The sequence below is a fragment of the Poecilia mexicana genome, unplaced genomic scaffold (genome assembly GCF_051168715.1).
Source record: "Poecilia mexicana isolate PSO_F unplaced genomic scaffold, ASM5116871v1 scaffold_17, whole genome shotgun sequence".
Classification (NCBI taxonomy): Eukaryota; Metazoa; Chordata; class Actinopteri; order Cyprinodontiformes; family Poeciliidae; genus Poecilia; species Poecilia mexicana.
In genome coordinates, this window is record NW_028263386.1 from 22,171,000 (window position 1) to 22,190,019 (window position 19,020).

At 41.1% G+C, this 19,020-nt stretch overlaps 1 protein-coding gene across 1 annotated transcript in view; it reads left to right on the forward strand.

Annotated features, from left to right (window-relative positions):
• carmil3 (capping protein regulator and myosin 1 linker 3) overlaps positions 1–19,020 on the forward strand; it is a 112,038-nt gene that overhangs the window by 22,233 nt on the left and 70,785 nt on the right. Inside the window, exons 3-8 of the mRNA XM_088014549.1 lie at positions 339–389; positions 2,368–2,427; positions 2,510–2,631; positions 5,693–5,787; positions 6,135–6,205; positions 7,577–7,650. Coding sequence (XP_087870675.1) covers positions 339–389; positions 2,368–2,427; positions 2,510–2,631; positions 5,693–5,787; positions 6,135–6,205; positions 7,577–7,650 — 473 coding nt within the window. The remainder of the gene's footprint in view (positions 1–338; positions 390–2,367; positions 2,428–2,509; positions 2,632–5,692; positions 5,788–6,134; positions 6,206–7,576; positions 7,651–19,020) is intronic.

Here is a 19,020-nt window from a genome sequence, read left to right on the forward strand (position 1 = left end):
TTACCAATGATTTCCTCTCCATCTCTCTCTCTAGCACAATGAGGCATCTGTTGAATAATTGCTACTTAGTTCCATCAACACAACTTACTGAAATAAATTAGTCTGTCACATGACTCGCAGGCTCATCATTATATTTCTTTCACATTCTGCCTAACCCCGCCGCCATTAGCAGGCTAATGTTTAGAGTGCTCCGTTCGACTTGCGAAGACATTTGGATGAACTGCGGAGACGATTCGCGCTCTTTTTGTGCCGTGCTTTTTTTTTTGTTTGCTCTGATTTGCATCTTGCCTTTGCGGCTCAGTGACAGAAAAAATAAATAAATGTGTTCTCCCCCTCAGGTCCTGGCAACATGGAGGCTGTATCTCTTCGCTGTCAAAGTGCCCACCAAGGTAAATGTTCCTCGCTCTCAGTGGAATTTAATGCCTTTTGCTTGCCAGACGTGAGCTCACGCTAATGCAGAGGCAAAACAAAATCCTCAGCAGAGAAGGGAGACGTAATATTTACAACTCCGATGATGGTATGTAATGATACTGACCGTAAAAGTGATATGTGGCCACTGGTATAAGACAACAGAAAGGTATCTTAAATATTGAAAGCAAAAAAACAAAAAACAAAAAACCCCAAAAGAAACTTTTGTATTCTTGAGGCAAATCAAACTTTTATTTCCCAATAAAACAGGATGATCTGCGTGTAAGCCAGAAACAGACATAAAGAGAATCTTTGTTCCTCTTCCTTGTCTTTGCTTTTGATGTAAATAGTTAATCCAGATAGTTTTAATTTGTCCCCTCAGTATGGAGTCTAAAACTCAAATTAGACATGAGTAAAGCTTCCTATTCTGTGCAGTATCTCAGCTGATCCTAAAGGTTGTTCGTGCAATCTACTGCAGAAACCTCTTCAATTTCAGGGTCATCATAGCCCCAAGTGCACCAATAATCACTGGCACCAATGAAACCTCGACTCTCCACAGCTTCTCTTTTTCCTTTTTGAGACCTTAATTTGTTTCTGCTCACTGCTCTCCTCTACTCTTCATTGGGGACCCATGAAGTCTTTGCCTGACTGCCATCTTAAACCCAGTTATTATGTGCTGGACTGTTCCTGGGTCATCTTTGCTCTGCCTGAATCTTGAGTCATGTATAATGTGACAAACCCAGATATTTACCATTCTTGTGCTGAAAACCTGCTGGAATAGTTGGTGCCTTTGTGTTGTCCATCAGTTCGGGCCTCTTTGGCTATTGGTGGGAGTTTTCAACATTGGTTACCTCCCTCACCCTGTTGGCGCCATGTAGAGGCCTGTCGCTTGATGGTGTCGTCTAGTCCTGTTCTTGTTCTCAGGCCTGACACATTCACTTTACAGCACATACCATCTTCCTGATGTACTCCTGGTTCTTTGCTGTTATGCCCTAAATATTGACTTTGTCACTCATTAGTCCTCAAATTCCTCCATCTGCTTGACATACAATCTCAGGATGCCGGAGTTTGGGTAGAACCTTTCATGCATTACAAGAATCGTCCACATCTTGACATCAGGGGCTTATATCTCCTTTCATCAGCGGGCTAATTGATGACTGGAAAAGCATATGGGTTGATAAATTGGACTCTTTTCAGGACCTATCTTACTTATTACGTAGGTTGAGGCAGTCTTCCTTGTGGACTCATCGTGGTTGACATTTTCCTGTGGAATCTGCTGGTCAGGAGCAGCAATAAGTCTTTGTTTCTAAGGTTAGACCCATCAAGACATTTACTACTGAAGGCTCTGGGGCAAAAATGTTAAATGGCAACCCTTCAAAAAGACCCTTGAGATGCTGACTGCAGCCCAAAAACAATGAAAGAAGAAGTTTAAGAAGAAATGATCTTGGAAGGTCATGTCTCTTACCATAAAACCAACTTCCCCTTTTTCATTTGATCTGAATCTAATTGTATTCTTGGCTTTAATTTGAATGAATCTGGCTCATGTGAAGTGACTTTATACATAACAGAACTGTATTTGATTTGCACTTGTTTGACTTTTAAAGAGCCTCACGATGACATTTGTTGTAAATTGGCTTTTCTATTTTTTAACAGAAATGCATTCTTTAAGTTGATGTAAAAAGTTATACAAGAAATAATGAGATGTAAATTTAATCATAGATATTTAAGGTGTAAGACGAGACTTAGTCGAAATTGTTATGGGTCAATTTGCATTCATTGTCTTCTGGGTTCAGCAGGCAGTGACTTCTTGTTTTAACCCCATTTGCATATTTTTTAAACTCCAGGGTCTAATTAATGTTGTAGAAATCCTTAACAGATTGTTTTTCTTAAAAAATGTGCATACATTATGGACATCACTGAAAACCAAAGTGATAGTTTGTTCCCGTTTTCTTTTTTCAGGTGGAAGTCACTTTCAACTTTTTGGAAATCAGAGCAATGAACACCTATCCAGACTTCCAGGTCAGAAGCTCACCTGTGTGTGAACCATACAGTAAGTGTAACTTGTTACAGAAAGAAAAACTGATCTCGTGTTTATATGCAGGTGGTCATCGATACAGACAAGACCACCTTCTCGCTACGCCTTCAGACGCAGGAGCAGCTGGATCATGTGGTCAACCACATCAACTATGCCCTCTCCCGTGTCTTTAACAACTCAATTTATGCGTAAGTCTTGAAAGAGAAAAAATGAATTTTTAGTGTTTTTTTTTGTTTGTTTTTTTTTTGTCTTCCGAGACAAACACTCGCCTTCGTGTCGGCGAGCCGACATCGTCGTATCGTTTTCTTCTTTAGCCGTTAGATTTGTTTTTATCGGCGCTGTAATTTGCAGCGGCTTTATTTCTGCCTCGGTACACTTTAGGACTCGGCAGCAGTTGCTGTTTTTAAAGAGGTTCATGTGTGGAAGATGAAGATCTTCCACACATGAACCGTAAAACCCACCGGCCGTAAAACCCACCGGCAGTGACTTAGCAGCAAACCCTCACTCTACATACAGGAAGCCGTTCTTGAACTGGCCTCTTGTCCTGAGTGGATTGTCTTTTGTTTAAGTCTGATTTATTTTAGGATTCTCAGTCTTTGATGTTCCTGACTTCGTCCTGCTTGTTGGCGCGCTCAGGGCCGCGATGCCCCGTCCATCCAGTTCCACGCACTTTAACGGCTGTTTTTCATCCGGCTCCCGTCAGATGCTCGCTTCCAGCGAGCACATTTAAAGACACTAAAGAGCGGAGAGAACAGAGGGGGAGATGATGATGTGGGTTTGATTGCACAGCCGTGTCACTGATTGGTTCTGCTGCGCCGAAGTGGAAAACGCAGGTGGTGTAAAAATAACTCGCGCCCGATGATGATTGTGGTGATAAGGTAAGGATTAAGGTCGCGAATGTGGTCAGGTGTGTGCGGTTTGTTGACAAACAGGATTAAGCGTGGTGTGTGCTGAATTCAGCAGCATGATGTAATTCTTTCATAAAACAAAAAGGAAGCAGATGCAACCAAACATCATGTGCAGTACAGTAAAAGCATTCTTACTTTTTTTTAAAATCGCATTTGGTGGCATTATGATCGCAAGCTACAAAGTGTTTTTTTGACATTTTCAAAAAAATAGTGCATGATTGTGAGAAAAAGGGGAAATGGATGGAGCAAAGTCTATTCACAGCAACCAGAATAAAAAATCTATTTATAGAAGATTTAAATTAGTCAATTAAAATCTCAGAATAAGAAAAAAAAAATCTCCATCTGCATCGACTGCTTGCTCTGGCAGGCCAAATTTATACCATTCTTGAATTGACCTTTCAGGTAAGATAAGGTAATTTTATTTATGTAGCACATTTTCAACAACAAGACTGAAGTTCCAGGTGGTTTACACGAATTAGAAGGAAATGCAAACAAAACAACAAACCAAAAGAAAGACAAAAATATTAGTGAGTTATAAAACTAAATATTGGTTTTCCATGTTTAAAAAAACCCCCAAAAGATTATTCAATGAGTCCTAAATGGCACCACACACATGGTGTTGTTAAAGCAGATTCGGTATATCACATGGTAGTCTAAGTTCAGACCTGAATCCATTCGGGGAATCCTTAGAAAGACTTGATAATTGATGGCCTCAGGCGTTCTCCATCCAAACTAACAGAGATTTCGCTATTTTGCACAGAAGAATGAGCAAAAACTTCACTTACTTAGATGTTCGAACCCCAAAAACCTGCTGCTGGAACTACAGAAAAAGGCGATTTTAAAGTATTGACTGAAGAGGCGTTAGTGCAAACACACACCGCACTTTTCAGATTTTAATCTGTAAAAACATTTGAAAACCCTTGTATCCTTTTGCTTCATAACTTGGCTCTACATTTTGTTGGTCCATCACCCAAAATCTCAATACGATATTTTGAAGATTGTTTGTACAATGTGGCAATGTGAAAATGTTTTAGGCATGTTGTGCTTTTGCAAGGCTCTGGATGTTAATTTTTTCCAGAATCCAACCTATTTTCATTTGTGCAAAAATAAAAGTCATGTTCCCTCCAGTACACTATGGTGTGTTTGATGTATTTAGTTGGTTTAAAATCCCAGTTTCTCACAGATCTCTGCATACTGAATGTCAGTTTTCAGGAAAGAAACAATAGTATCAGAAGTATTTTCTGTTAGGTTGCCAACCAGCGTCTCAGGAATCAAATTCTCCTTTCTGCTTTTTATTTATTCATGACCAGTGCACAATGTCATAATCAGCTTTGACTTTGTAGAAGCTATTGATGCATCTCTGACTTAAGTATCTTTAATGAACAAAAATGAGCCTGCTGCAAATGAGCCTCTTCCCCAGTGCAAACAGGGCTCTGTAATAACCTTAAAAAAATATTACAGAATTTAGCCGTGTAGGTTTGTGTAGTTTTGTTAAAGTGCTCTCTTTGTGCGCTTGTGTAACTCAGCCAGAAAGGAGAAATGCATTATTGTTATTATTGCTAATAGCAGAAGCCTGCCCGGCAATAAACGGGTGGGCTGCGCCGAAGCTTGAAAGCTGCCTTGTGCCAGGCCTTTGAAAAGGGAAAAAAAACGGGAGTCGTTTGCAGAGCGGTCTGCTCGTTTTGTCCGACCTGAAACTAAATCAGCAAGACTTTAATTCGCAGCTCCTGTTGGGAGCGATCTGTGTCAGCTTAGATGTGCCTGAAGCGCTGTGGGTGTTTTACGAACCGTTGGATTGATTACCGCTAAAACTGATTTCAGTGATTTGTTAATTTGCAATGATTTTTAGTTTTTGTTATTGGCTTTTTAGCTGTTTAACTATTAACACTTTTGATTAGTCAGCTCTGTTTTTAACTGTTTGACAGACTGCGGCAAGGGGATACCTAGTCGGATCTTTACTGTGAAATACAGCCCAAAACCTGTGGGAAAATAGTTTTAGATTGAATTACTCGTCACTTGCTAAATTAAATCTAATGCCACGAAAAGGAAGATTGAATCCGGGTGAAACAGCTGAAACGTTGGCAAAGAAAAAATGAAGATATTTGTAAGGGAGAAACTATTTATTATAACTGCAATTACCACATTTCTTCACGCCAACACATGGCTGCAGGACAGTAACCAAGTGAAACACCTACTTAAAATCTGCTTGTTTTTTTATTTTTTATTTTCTTTTTCCACTGCAGGTATTAAACATTAAGCTGCAGCATAGCTCGACATGACCTGCCTGTAGATTTGTGTGCGGCTGAACACATTTTTTTTTTTTCCGTTTTCTTTTTTTCAGTCCTCCGATTTGCCGAGCGGAGGGAGACGTGCCTGATGGCAGCCATAAGTTTTCACCCAACTCTGAATCGTCGTTGGAGCCTCCTAAGACCTGTGGTTAGTTCTGCACACACATGCCCACGTAACTGGAGATCAACAATGACTGCAATTGAGAGTCCATTTCCCCGCTCTGACAGTTACACCATAAAAAAAAAAAAAAAATCTTTTTAGGACTTGGCTGAAAGTGGGTGAGAAGCCCGAATTATTCTTCTTTCTTTTGCTTGTAATCTTCTTAATCTACATGAAGAGCTCTTTGAAGATCTTCTTGTGGTCTTTCATCTCACCGTACCGCAGCCTAACTAACTAATGCACCTCATCTCTTTTAAGCTTCAGATTTCTATGTAACTTCTTCTTGTATTGCACCTCGTCTGTTTGTGATTTGTGGACGCATCTCATCTTTTCAGGCGGTTTTTCTGAGACGTACGCTGCCCTTTGCGACTACAATGGGATTGGCTGCAAAGAAGAAGTCCAGTGGGTGAGAAGGACATGTTGTTGCTAATTCGATTCCTTTTTGATACGATCAATATTGATGGAATAGATGCACCTCAGTGAGTTAGGATATCACCAAAATGTGGACGTATTCATGTCATTGGCTAATCAGTGTAATATTGAAACTCGTGTAGGTTGGTTATACATGAAGTGATGCTTTTGATGATTTTGTTTCTCAGAAACTTTAAGTGTTATATTTATTTGTGTTGGTCAGTTTAACCTTTCCATACACGGGTCATAAAAAGAAAAAGGGCACAAAATCTTAAAAAAAAAAAGAGAGACAACTAGTACAGAAACAGACATGTAGTATTTAAATACACAAAGTAAGCTTATTTTCTAATATTATGTAATATCTTTCACTTTTTAAACGCGCAGCATCATCCAAATCAGATCAACCCAATCTTTCCTGTATATTTTTATATTTTCCTCCTAGGAATTTCAGCCGAGTCTGAAGTCAAACTTGTAAGAAAAGAAACAAATAATCATAATCAAATCTTATTGTATTTGTTAAAACAATTTATTAAAAATAATTTGCTAATTTAAAAAGTAAAAAACAGTTTCAATCTCTCAACTATTATTCCACACATGAGCCTCTCTTACTGAATTACCATTGTATTTAATATTAACTGCATAAGACCAAGGATTTCTAATGTAGATATGCTTTATCATAACATATCATGTTATTTTGTTCATCACAACATCCTCTGCCAGGAGAATAAACAACTAAAGGGTCACTACTAAAGAAGCTGGGTGTTCAGAGGGCTGCATCCATGAATATTAATAGAAAGTTGAGTGAAAGGAAAACATGATAGAAAACGGTGCAGAAGAAACAGGGTTTACTGTGTCCGGTTTAAACCTGTTTAAGAAGTTTTAGGAAATTTTTCTTCTTACTTCCAATAAACGGAACAAAAAAGAAAAAAAGCTGATCTGCTTAGTGCTCCAAACTTCTCCCTGAAAGTACATTTTGTATTTCATTTGGAAATAAATACTCCAGAGTCTGCGGGGGTGGGAGAGTGAAAAGGAACAAAATCAATGCTGCTTGAGGTCCAGTTCAAGATTTTGAGAACTTCCTGTTTCTCTTGACTGACAACCTTTGCTGAGATGCAGATTTCTTTTTTTTCTTTTCTCACTGGGACTTGGAGCCTGCCCAACGACTGATTTAATGACCGTGGTAAAATTGTGTTTGATTGGTCAGAAAACTGCTCTAGGCACTCAAAATGAAAATGAAAAACTAGAGAGAACACTGCAGTGGAGCTGAGGGAATAATAATAATAATGAATGCATATATCTCAATTACCCTGTTCTCAAAGTTGTTGTTTTTTTTTTTTAACTTTTGTTTGCTTCTCTGTCGTTTCAGGATGTTGACACGATCTATCACTCTCAGGACAACCGAGAGTTCAACCTGCTGGACTTCAGCCACCTCGACAGCAGGTGACACACTTATCCAAACTTTGAAAAACCTCCAGACTCGTTAAGGCTCGCCGGCGTCTGCTGCTGCTTTCAAAGACCGCCGTCAGGTCGAGCCAAACTCTTCGGCTGCGGCGCCACACCGCTCTGGCACATCGAGCTTGACGCGTTGCACCGAAATCAGGCCAAAGGCATGAATAAATGAAGGTTGTTTACAGCCCCACCAAGGGCCATTTAGCAACCGGAGGAAAATAACAAACACACATTTGATACTTGTCAGTTCTGCTGCGGTCCATATCTGGCTGACATCTGTGGGTTGCACACGACTGCCTGGTTTTTCCTTCTTTTTTTTTCGTTCTTTCTCTCCTCTCTGATTCACACATTCAGCCATGTCTTTGTCAGTACAGAGACGCAGCTGAATGAGTCGGTGTAAAAGTGATTAACCATCAAGGTCACAGATGGTGTGAGATTTGCTAATATTTCTTAACTGCTTCAGAATGTCTCATTTAATGCTTAAATGAGAAATCCTGACGTTCTTCAAAAAGCCTTTCATCAGCGCGATGCGTTACGCGCTGGATCTGAATTAAGAAAACATCCAATGTTTTGAGCAGTAATTGCTTACCAAATTAAATGAGACTTGGAACTAAGTTGTGGCGAAGTGGTTGAGTTCGGCTGTTTACTCCACTTAACTTTGAACTGAGAAATTTGTAGGTGGCCTGGGTTTTGCAGAAACTGCTCATGAACTCGGTTCTCACAATTTTCACACGTTGTAATCTGAAGAGTGTGGCATGCAAGCCAAATTTCACTGCAGTTACTGCTCCAGGTCTCCTGCGTTGCCTTAAAAAGGTTTGCACGTCTTAGGCGTCTTAATGGCTACGATTATACGGTAGATGTTGACGCTCAACTCTGATTCTCTTGCTGAAATACGATTTTTTGTTGCGTTTTTTTTTTTTTTTTGCGTGGTCGATCATGCTACTAATTAAATGCAGTTACACATAATCAGACTTGTGGGTGAACAATTTGTGACTCCAAAGTGACCCACAAGCGCAGAAAAATAACTTAGACGTGATAATGGAGCGATTTTTGAAGCAGTTGTCGAGCAGTGGGAGCCGACAGTATTGTCAGAAGATCAGAAGACGAAGGAAGCTAAGAAAAAAAAAATGAAGGTACAATGGATAGTGATGACCTTTTGTGAAGCTTTGACTGCAACGTCTGCAGAGAGGTCTGTCGGGATACGACTTTATCTGACAAAAGTTGGATGAAAAGTGACATGACCGTTCTGACTTCAGCCGCTTGGAAAACGATCTGATAAAAATCCGATTTAGCGCCACATTTGGAAGTGGTACAAATCAGATTTCTTAATTTTTAATTTTTTTTATGAATAACGTTGAATGTGGCAGCATTCAACGTTATTCAGGTTTGTGGTAGACCAAACCAAGCAAACCTGCTTGGTTTGGTCTACTCCAGCCTTGGTCTTTAAAAACAATCCCTGCTCCTGTTCGCCCCGTCAGGAAGCTTCGTTTGGTCTGATATCTGTCCAGTCGTGTCTTCATCAGACACTGACACTGAATTTGCAAATAGACAGGACTCGTTTTTGTTTTGGTTCTTTTTGTTTGAAAGCCAGCCATAGGCACCTACTATTCATTTTAATTACTCCTGCAACACTATTTAGTCGTTTTCCCTTTTATACTCATGAACATACCATGTCATGCCTATGCACAAAACCTTTCCATATCACCATATTTCTGTGTTGTTGGATATTCCAATGCGGTCAGGTGATCAAAAAAATCTGATAATTTAATTTTATATTAGTTTTGAAAGATATACCACAATATTATAAAGTAAGTTTGTAACAAGCAATGTACTTATAACCCACATATCAAAAAGTGAACCTCTAAAACCCAAAATTGATCAGTTTTTTTCTTGCAGTGTTCTCAAACTACTTTCTAAACGCCAAGATTATATTTGGAGTAGCATACAAGTTGGTACTCTGCACGATTTGCGTTTTAACCATTTCTTTTTTTTGACCTCTTGATATTTAGCTTAAAGGTCAACTACATAGACTCAAACACTAGTTCTATATTCCATGAAATAATCACTCTTCAATATATTATTAATGTTTTACTTCCAGCAGCAGCAGTGTAACCTTTTTGGTCCATACCAAGATAAAAGCTGCTGTTTGTCCACATTATTGGATAGAAATAAGCTTCCCTGAAACACGGTTTCATTTGACCCCAAATGTCTGCAAAGATTTTGAAGTATTAACTAGAGATGTGCCGATCAGGTTTTTTCCTGCCGATTACGATTACGATCACCCATGAGGGGTGATCACATAATATATATATATATATATATATATATATATATATATATATATATATATATATATATATATATATATATATATATATATATATATATATATATATATATATATATATATATATATATATATATATATATAGCTGACTGTATAGCTCAGTGGGTAAGACACCAGTCTACCACCTGGGAGACCGGGGTTCGAATCCAGGTTGGGGCAAGTTACAACAGTGCAATTGAGCTATGCAGTGTGGGTCCCTAGGCAAGACCCTTGGAGCTATATAGCCTACCTCATACAATGAGAGACACTGATAAGCATGACATGCCGGCTCAGACGTCGCCCGGCCAAACAAGGTCTGCGTCAGGTGCTGGGGAACCAGAGCACCTTGATGAAAAATGGGCTACTGGAACAAGACGGAAATGGGCGAGAGATGAAAACATGGATCTGTTGGAATGCTACTACTCAAGTAACCCTAGTCAGAGGGGTTACATGCAAAGACTGAGGGTGGAATGGTTACTTCGACACCCACAGTCTACAATGACTGCCAAACAACTAGTAGCTCAGTGCTCCAACATCCGCAAACGGCAACTGCTATCACAACTTGAGATTGACGAGGTACAACACAAATGCTACGGCATAAGGGAGGAGCCCAAAGGTAAGGTCAGGGGGGAGTTAACTACTCCCCACCCCGAGACTGGGTATGCAGCCCCAGCAATGAACGAACTATCAAAGCTGAACGAGACAGCAACTGACTTGAGAGAGAGAATCGTGGCCCGAATGAACACCAGGCAACCCCGACGCCAATTACAACGGCTGAGTGAAGTACCATCAGAAAGTCTCATTGAAGATGTGAATGCAGCATTGAGAACAATCCCTACCAACACCATAACAGAAACCAATGAGCTGATATACAACTCAGCATCAGTGATCCTTGAAATGCTCGGCTATAAGAGCAACCATGAGACCCAATATCCATCATGGAAAAGACGGTTAGAGGCTAAGATCAAGATAACAAGGAGGGAAGTGAGCCAGCTGTCAGAGCTCCTAAGGGGTGCAATGAAAAGATCAGTACCCAAGAAGTACAGCCAGATGCCCATACCTGAAGCACTCGAAACTGCCAAACAAAGAGCCTAAAGAGATACACAAGAGAGCCAGGAGGATCAACCGGCTCTTCTCCACCCAACCAGCTAAAGTGTACTCTCAATGGCAGGGTACTAACAACAGAGCAGACCCACCAAGGCTGGAGACTGAACAATACTGGAAAGGCATATGGGAAACTCACTGCCCTCCATGAGCGACTGGCAGCTCAACTGAACCAGCTGCTACAGAATGGGACTCACCCTGAATGGTTAACTGAAGGGCGCACAATCCTGATCCAGAAGGATCCCTCAAAGGGTTCAGTCCCATCCAACTATCGGCCAATAACCTGTCTCTCTACAACATGGAAGCTCAGGCATCATAGCGGCTAAGATAAGCGGACACATGGATAAATACATGAGCACGGCACAGAAGGGCATCGGCATAAATAGTAGAGGAGCCAAACACCAACTCCTTGTAGACCACACAGTCGCCCGAGACTGCAAAACCCGACACACCAACCTGTGCACCGCTTGGATTGATTACAAGAAAGCCTATGACTCAATGCCACACACCTGGATCATTGAATGCTTAGAGATGTACAACATCAATAGGACTCTAAGAGCCTTCATTGCAAACTCGATGGGGCTGTGGAAAACCACCCTTGAAGCCAACTGCAAACCGCTTGCACAAGTGTCCATCAAATGTGGCATATACCAAGGAGATGCTCTGTCCCCACTGCTGTTCTGCATAGGCCTGAACCCCCTCAGCCAAATCATCAACAAGACTGGCTACGGATACCGACTTAAGAATGGGGCCACAATCAGTCACCTCCTCTACATGGATGACATCAAGCTGTACGCCAAGAGCGAGCGAGACATCGACTCACTGATCCACACCACCAGGATCTACTGACATTGGGATGTCATTCGGACTAGAGAAGTGTGGCCGGATGGTTAGAAAGAGAGGGAAGGTCGTCCGCACAGAAGGGGTCTCACTCCCAGAGGGAACGATAGCAGACATAGAGCACAGCTACAAGTACCTGGGAATACCACAAGCAAATGGCAACCTCGATGAGGTCACAAGGAAAGGAGCCACAGCCAAATACCTCCAACGAATAAGGCAAGTCCTGAGAAGCCAGCTCAATGGCAAGAACAAGATCCGTGCAATAAACAGCTATGCCTTACCAGTAATCAGATACCCTGCCGGAATAATTAGCTGGCCAATGGAAGAGATGAAGGCCACGGATGTTAAGACTCGGAAGCTACTAACCATGCATGGAGGGTTCCACCCCAAATCCAGCACCCTGAGACTGTACACGAGCCGTAAGGAAGGAGGCAGAGGACTAGTGAGTGTGAGAGCCACTGTCCAGGATGAAACATCTAAGATCCATAAATACATCAAGGACAAAGCCTCAACGGACGATGTGCTCAGCGAATGTCTCAGGCAATGGGGAACAGAGGACGAGGTGCTGGAGGAACCATCATGGGAAGACAAGCCCCTACATGGGATGTACCACCGACAAATAACTGAAGTGGCTGATATCAGGAAATCCTACCAATGGCTGGAGAAAGCTGGACTCAAGGACAGCACGGAGGCCCTCATCCTGGCCGCCCAGGAACAGGCCCTAAACACCAGAGCAATAGAAGCTCAGATCTACCACACCAGACAAGACCCAAGGTGTAGGTTGTGCAAGGAGGCCTCTGAGACAGTCCAGCACATAACAGCAGGGTGCAAGATGCTGGCAGGGAAAGCGTACATGGAACGACATAACCAAGTGGCGGGCATAGTGTACAGGAACATCTGTGCAGAATATGGACTGGAAGCCCCGAGGTCAAAATGGGGGACACCCCCAAAGGTGGTGGAGAATGACCGAGCTAAGATCCTGTGGGACTTCCAGATCCAGACAGACAAGATGGTAATGTCGAACCAACCGGACATTGTGGTGGTGGATAAAGAACAGAGGAAAGCCGTTGTGGTGGATGTAGCAATACCAAGTGACCACAACATCAGGAAAAAGGAGCATGAGAAACTGGAGAAATACCAGGGCCTCAGAGAGGAACTGGAGAAGGCCTGGAAGGTGAAGACCACAGTGGTGCCTGTGGTCATCGGGGCCCTCGGGGCAGTCACCCCCAAACTGGAGCAGTGGCTCAAACAGATCCCAGGAACAACATCAGACATCTCAGTCCAGAAATGTGCAGTTCTAGGCACAGCCAAGATACTGCGCAGAACCCTCAAGCTCCCAGGCCTCTGGTAGAGGACCCGAGCTCAGAGGATGAAAGAGACCACCCACGGAGGGTGAGAGGAGAATTTTAGAATTTTTTTTTTTTATATATATATATTTTTTTTTTATCATAAACACTACCGGTTACATTATGTGGAAAAAAGAACCATGAATTCACCTTAATTTAGACAAAAACTAGTTTTTAATAACTTTTTCCAAGAAAAAAACAAAACAGGCATTGTGCAAATTGCACAGCTATAGTAATACTATCTTTAACAGACTGAAAACATATGAAGGCTCTGAAGAGGCTAAATAATGCAAAGAGTCAAAATAAAACCTCTCAACATTGCCAAAAAATTCAAGTATAAAACTTAACATTCAAAGGCAAAAACAGGTTCCATACAATAAACAATCCAAAGTTACTGAATGAAAACTTCCTGTTAGCATGGCGGCTAGCTGATTACTGCTAGTTCTGATTGGCTGTTTCTGACTGAGCGGAGTAATTATGCAGGACAGGGAGGAGATCGATTATTTTTTTTAGAGATTATCTGTCTCATGTTAGGACAGTGAAAGTTTTAATACGTATGTAAAATTTATTTTTTTTAAGTTAGATGCTGCAGCTTTAAGCAGGTTCGGTGTGAGAGTCACTACCAGGTGGAGCAGAAGCGAAGCTCCGTCTGTGAAATATTACTACCTGTAGCGTAGCAGCGGTTCAACAGTGAGAGCAGAACCAGCGTCTGACATCGCAGCTCGAAGACTTAAATAATTTTCCCGGTTATTTGTTTAGCTTTCTGACCGTCATGCTAATCCGGGTGAGTGTTGGTAGCTGTGCGCTGCTTTACCTGCTAGCTGATCGTCTTTTTTTTACTGCAGTGAGCCTCGATGTAGCCAAACTCCGTCAAGTATGGCATTGTTTTTATGCCATACTAGATTCGTCGTGTTGATGCATTTTGACGTGCTTCAATTTTCTGCCGCAACACGCAAACTTCCCCATTTACTCAGTGCGTTATAGTTACACATCGCTTAGGATTTGTTGCTGCCTGTTTGCGCAGTGTGAAGGAAAGAGGAGACCAGCTGCACAGGCAGGCTGGAAATGAGAAGCAGCCTGGTCTGCCGATCGGTTTGTGTGATCGGCAACAAGAGACCGTGATCGGCGATCACTGATCATACACTTTTTTACGGAAATTGGCCGATTATGATCGGTGGCCGATCGATCGGCACACCTCTAGTATTAACCAAAAATATTCCCAAATAATCCTCCCATTGCAGACTTATTGTGTGGTTTAAAAAGTATGATAATTAAAGATAATAATACCAATGTTCCGGCTGTGACTCAGTAATTTTGACAGAAATGGTTGAGGGTAAAGATCACGGCATGGCATTTAAAACTGAACTCGAGTTTTCTCGAGCGCCATCGAACAAAGTGGTTCACTTTTTTTCTGAAGTCGGGTCACAATGCAAACTGACAGAAAACTTCCTAGGATGTCAAATGTAGCTGATATTTCCGCTGTTGTTTTGTATGAAATCTGTTGGTACAGGCCTGAAAACACTAAAATATTATTCATGTGTCCATCTGTTATCTCAACCCTCTCATCCTGGCAGGGGTCGCAGGTAGGTTGGTATCTACCCCCAGCAGGCTGGGGTATCACTTTTGCTCTAGTATTTTCTGGCTGGACTTTTGTTTTGTGAAACTTCTTTTTTTTATTTCTATTGCGCATCATGGCATTTGGAGCAGAAGCATTTCCCAGATGATGCATGGCGTCTCATCAGCTGTCACTTCACATGACAGTGGAGTATTTTTAATCTAATAAGATCCTGTCTGGGTAAAATATTCAGTGTCAGTCTTTTGTTCAGTCCTTGGCTCCCTTTCTGTCTTGTGCTCTCTTTTGCGTGTTTTTTGTAGATGTTTGGTAATCTTGGAGCACAGAAGGGGGATGATATGCTTGTCAGAGGCAGAATCAAGGAGTTGCACAGCTGCAACGTGCCATGTGCTCACTTCACTCCTTTGTTTTTTTTTTGTTTTTTTTTTTTTAAATCTCTTGTTTCTTAACTCAGGTTTTTGGGTTAGAGTGTGTATTTTCAAGAATTTTGCTGTTCCTAAAATGATTTGACGGATTATTTTGACTGCTTTTCTCATCCTTATCTTATGTTTTATAAATGTTTTGCTCTGAAAAGCTCTCTTAGGCTCGTTTTATAGCGCCGAAGCTGCTATAAGCTGCGTTGCTCCCAGTACATGAAATGCTTTCACAATAACAAGAATGATTTTTTTTCTTATTTTCTATTTTTCATCATAAGAGTGAAGCCTTGCTTGGATTCTTCTTCTTTTGTTTCTCTTTTTTTGTAAAGTCACATTACAAACGCAGCATTCATTCTTTTCAATTGAAGCTGTTTGTGATGAGCCAAAGCAAAGCAGCATATAACGGTAAAAAGGAAAGGTTACACGGTTTTCAACATTTTTAACTGATTTAAATCTGAAAAGTGTGGCATTTGTTTCTGGATTCAACCCCCCTGATTCGGATACTTTAAAGGACGATCTTTGCACATCTAGAAATAGAAACGAAGCTGCTATTCTTTATGAAATAGCTGCTTGGCAAGTTGGCTGGAGTGCAACAAATATTTTTAACACATGCTCTCCAAATAATTTAGGTCTGGGCCATTCTAAGACATAAATATGCTTTGTTCTAAACCATTCCATTAAAGCTATTTAATCTCACCAATCTCATTTACTGTAATGGAATTACGAACGGGTACAAAATAAATCACATCTGATGATCTGGAATATAATTAGGAGCAAAAGTGACTGAATATATTTCGATGCAACATTTTTCTACATTCAATGCAAAACTGTGTTACTGTGTATTCTATTAATGCCACTTTACATTTACGTAACTACTTTGTCCCTGGAAAAAAAAAGTATCAATTTGTGATTACAAAATACCAAAATTTGGTCTAGTACAGTGGTGTCCAAACCTTCTGGCAATAGGCACAAAATTGAGTTGAGAGAACTCCCGGACCACTTTCTTTTTTTTTTTTTTTTTTTTTTTTAATTAAAATTTTTTTAAAGTTATTTCTTAGGACATTTGGTGTTTTTTAAAACCTCTTTGATAACATAGTAAATGGGCAATATCTTAATTAAGCAAAGTAGTCTAATATTTGTAGAAAATGAATCTGTCAGAGTTGATCCAAAATATAAACTGGATTTTGGAAAGTTGCAGCATTAAATAAAAGGTAAATATTTCCCAAAAATTGTTTTAGATTGATTATTTTAATGAATTTTATTATTATTTATTTATTTATTTTACACTTGGCAACAAATAGGCAGCGCTTGCTGGTTTTAGCAAACTGTAATCAATGAAAACAGACAAATTGTTAATAAAAGAAAATACTTTGTCTTGTATCTACATAAATAAATGTTTAAGAAGATTTTATTTGTCTGTGAAAATCTTTGGACATCCCTGGTCTAATATGACCAAAATCGTCACCTTGACTACAAGGTGACAACATTTCAAACTAGGACTACCTTTTCAAAAACACTGCAAGCTGATAAACGATAAAGGCAGATATGAAAATACGGTTCTGCAATGAGTCATTGCTTGAAATCGCTGCCTGATTTCGGTTCTTTCTGACATCAGCCCCATTTTCGCAAATTAGTTGAGCCGTATCAGTGAAATGAAGATGTCTGCATCAGATATGCTCTGGTAATTCACAAAAAGCTCAACGTGTCACTGCGCCGCCGCATCAGTGTGTGCCAAACAAGTCCCCATGACAGAGTCAGCAGAGATCACTTCACAGATGCACTCCAGTTCAGCTCCGTGACTGCTGCTGTCGCCTTAGAGACGCATCAGTGGCAGGTCAACGCCAAAACCTCCCCCTCCGCTCCCCACCCCTGATCCCGGCTCTCCTCTCGCTTTACTCATAACATCGAGGCAAAACGGAAACCGCATCAGGGCCGTCTTGGAAGCTTTTTTTCCACTGGAAATAATGTCTTCCTTTTAAGATGCTACTCCCTTAAGCGAAGCGATGTGTCTTTGGGTTGTCAAAGCAAAACTGTTAGGAAATAATCAACTGGCATTTCAAGGCAACTCTTCGCAGGCCCGAGCCTATTTGCAGCGTGCCGCTTTTCCTCTCAACCCCTTTTGTCCTGGCACATTTTCACTCCATCCGTCTCTCTCCCGTCTGATCTCGTCTTGCGTTGCCATGAGTGACGGGGAGATGCTTTTTATTTCCCCGTTGGTTGACGTCCGTCCAAACATTGTCTTTGGTCATTGCTGTTGACTGAAAGGGGACGACTATTTTCTGCCTCTCCCATCTCCTCTTGTTATCCTAAATTTACTTGTTTTGACCCATTTTTCTCCGTTGAGTCAGTCACGGGCCCTACCTGCCACCATTCTGTCTGGCCTCTTGCAGGATGACAACACATTGCAGAGACGGCAGAGCAATGTGATTTTTTTTTTTTTTTCCCAGTCAAATTTGCATTTGGACGCTTTCATATGTTCTGCTTGTAAAAATGGCTAAGACCTTCTGTTTCAGGAAAGAGTTTTGGCACCTTCTGACATATCAGTCAGTTCTCTAGCTCTCTCTCTCTGCCACTCTCTCTCTCTCTCTCTCTCTTTTTGCCACTCTCTCTCTCTCTGTCACTCTCTCTCTCTTAATGTGCGCCTTAGCATGTACCAACAGATGCAGGTTTCCAGATTGTCATAGCCTGAGGTTATTTGTTGAACAAAATTTCATCTGGACAACAATGTATAACCAGTGGCCTAATTTTGTCACCACTGCAGGCAGTGAGTGATGCTTAAAGTTCTAGATTTTAGTGTTGATTTATAGCAGCATTGAAGCATATCCATGTGTTATCAGATGAGCTATTTCCAGTGAAACCTGCCGACTGCTCTGTCTCTGCAAATTCAGACACCTTTAGATGCATTGTCTTGACATTTGCCAAAAGTTTTTTTTTTCTTTTTTTTTTGCTCTACAAAGAGAAAACCATGTGAAAACTCACTCTGTTGTAATTAATTAACATGGCTCGTTGCCATAAAAAGTTGCAAGCACGTTCACGCAACACGGAAACTTTGATTTCAAGCAGCCTGAGCGTCTTATCTCCGGAGCAACTTCAGAACTGATCGAAACAAAGTTAAGCCGCTGCTGCACTTCCTCTTATCTCGCCTTATAGGTTGGCATATCTAAAACGGAAAGAAATGGGGCTGGTTACTTTTTTCCACTTTTCGGGATGGTATCACCTTTTAGTGTTTTTTTTTTTTTAATATATTAATATTATCATAATTTCATTTTCCAAACCGTTGTGTCTGAGTGCCCTCAAATGGGTTAAATCAAACATATCTGAGGGAATATTTGCTGCACATAGAGACGGGAACTGCAAAATAATAAAATACGATGAGAAAAGGAGCGATGGGGACTTTCGCTCCCCAACTTTACGCAGGATGCACGCTAATTTTCATCTTGTACATTTGAAACCTAACAAATACGGCGGTGCGAAGCCAAGGCTTTCAGACCTAACCACTGACCAGCACTCCCTTAGGTAAGTATCACAGCTTGTCGTCACTTTGTAAAGCTGCCGGAGAGACTTTCACTTCTTGCTCCAGAGCATTTTGTGCATCATTTCCAACCACTGCCTCTTCAGTTCAGTGAGTTTATAGGCTGTCCTCTCTTTACTACACCTCTGAATCCGTCCGTTTCGGAAGGGCTTTGCGTGAGTCATAGCTTCTGCAGAGGCTCGCAAAGATCCCTCTCGCTTCTCGAGCTGGTTCAGTTGAATTTG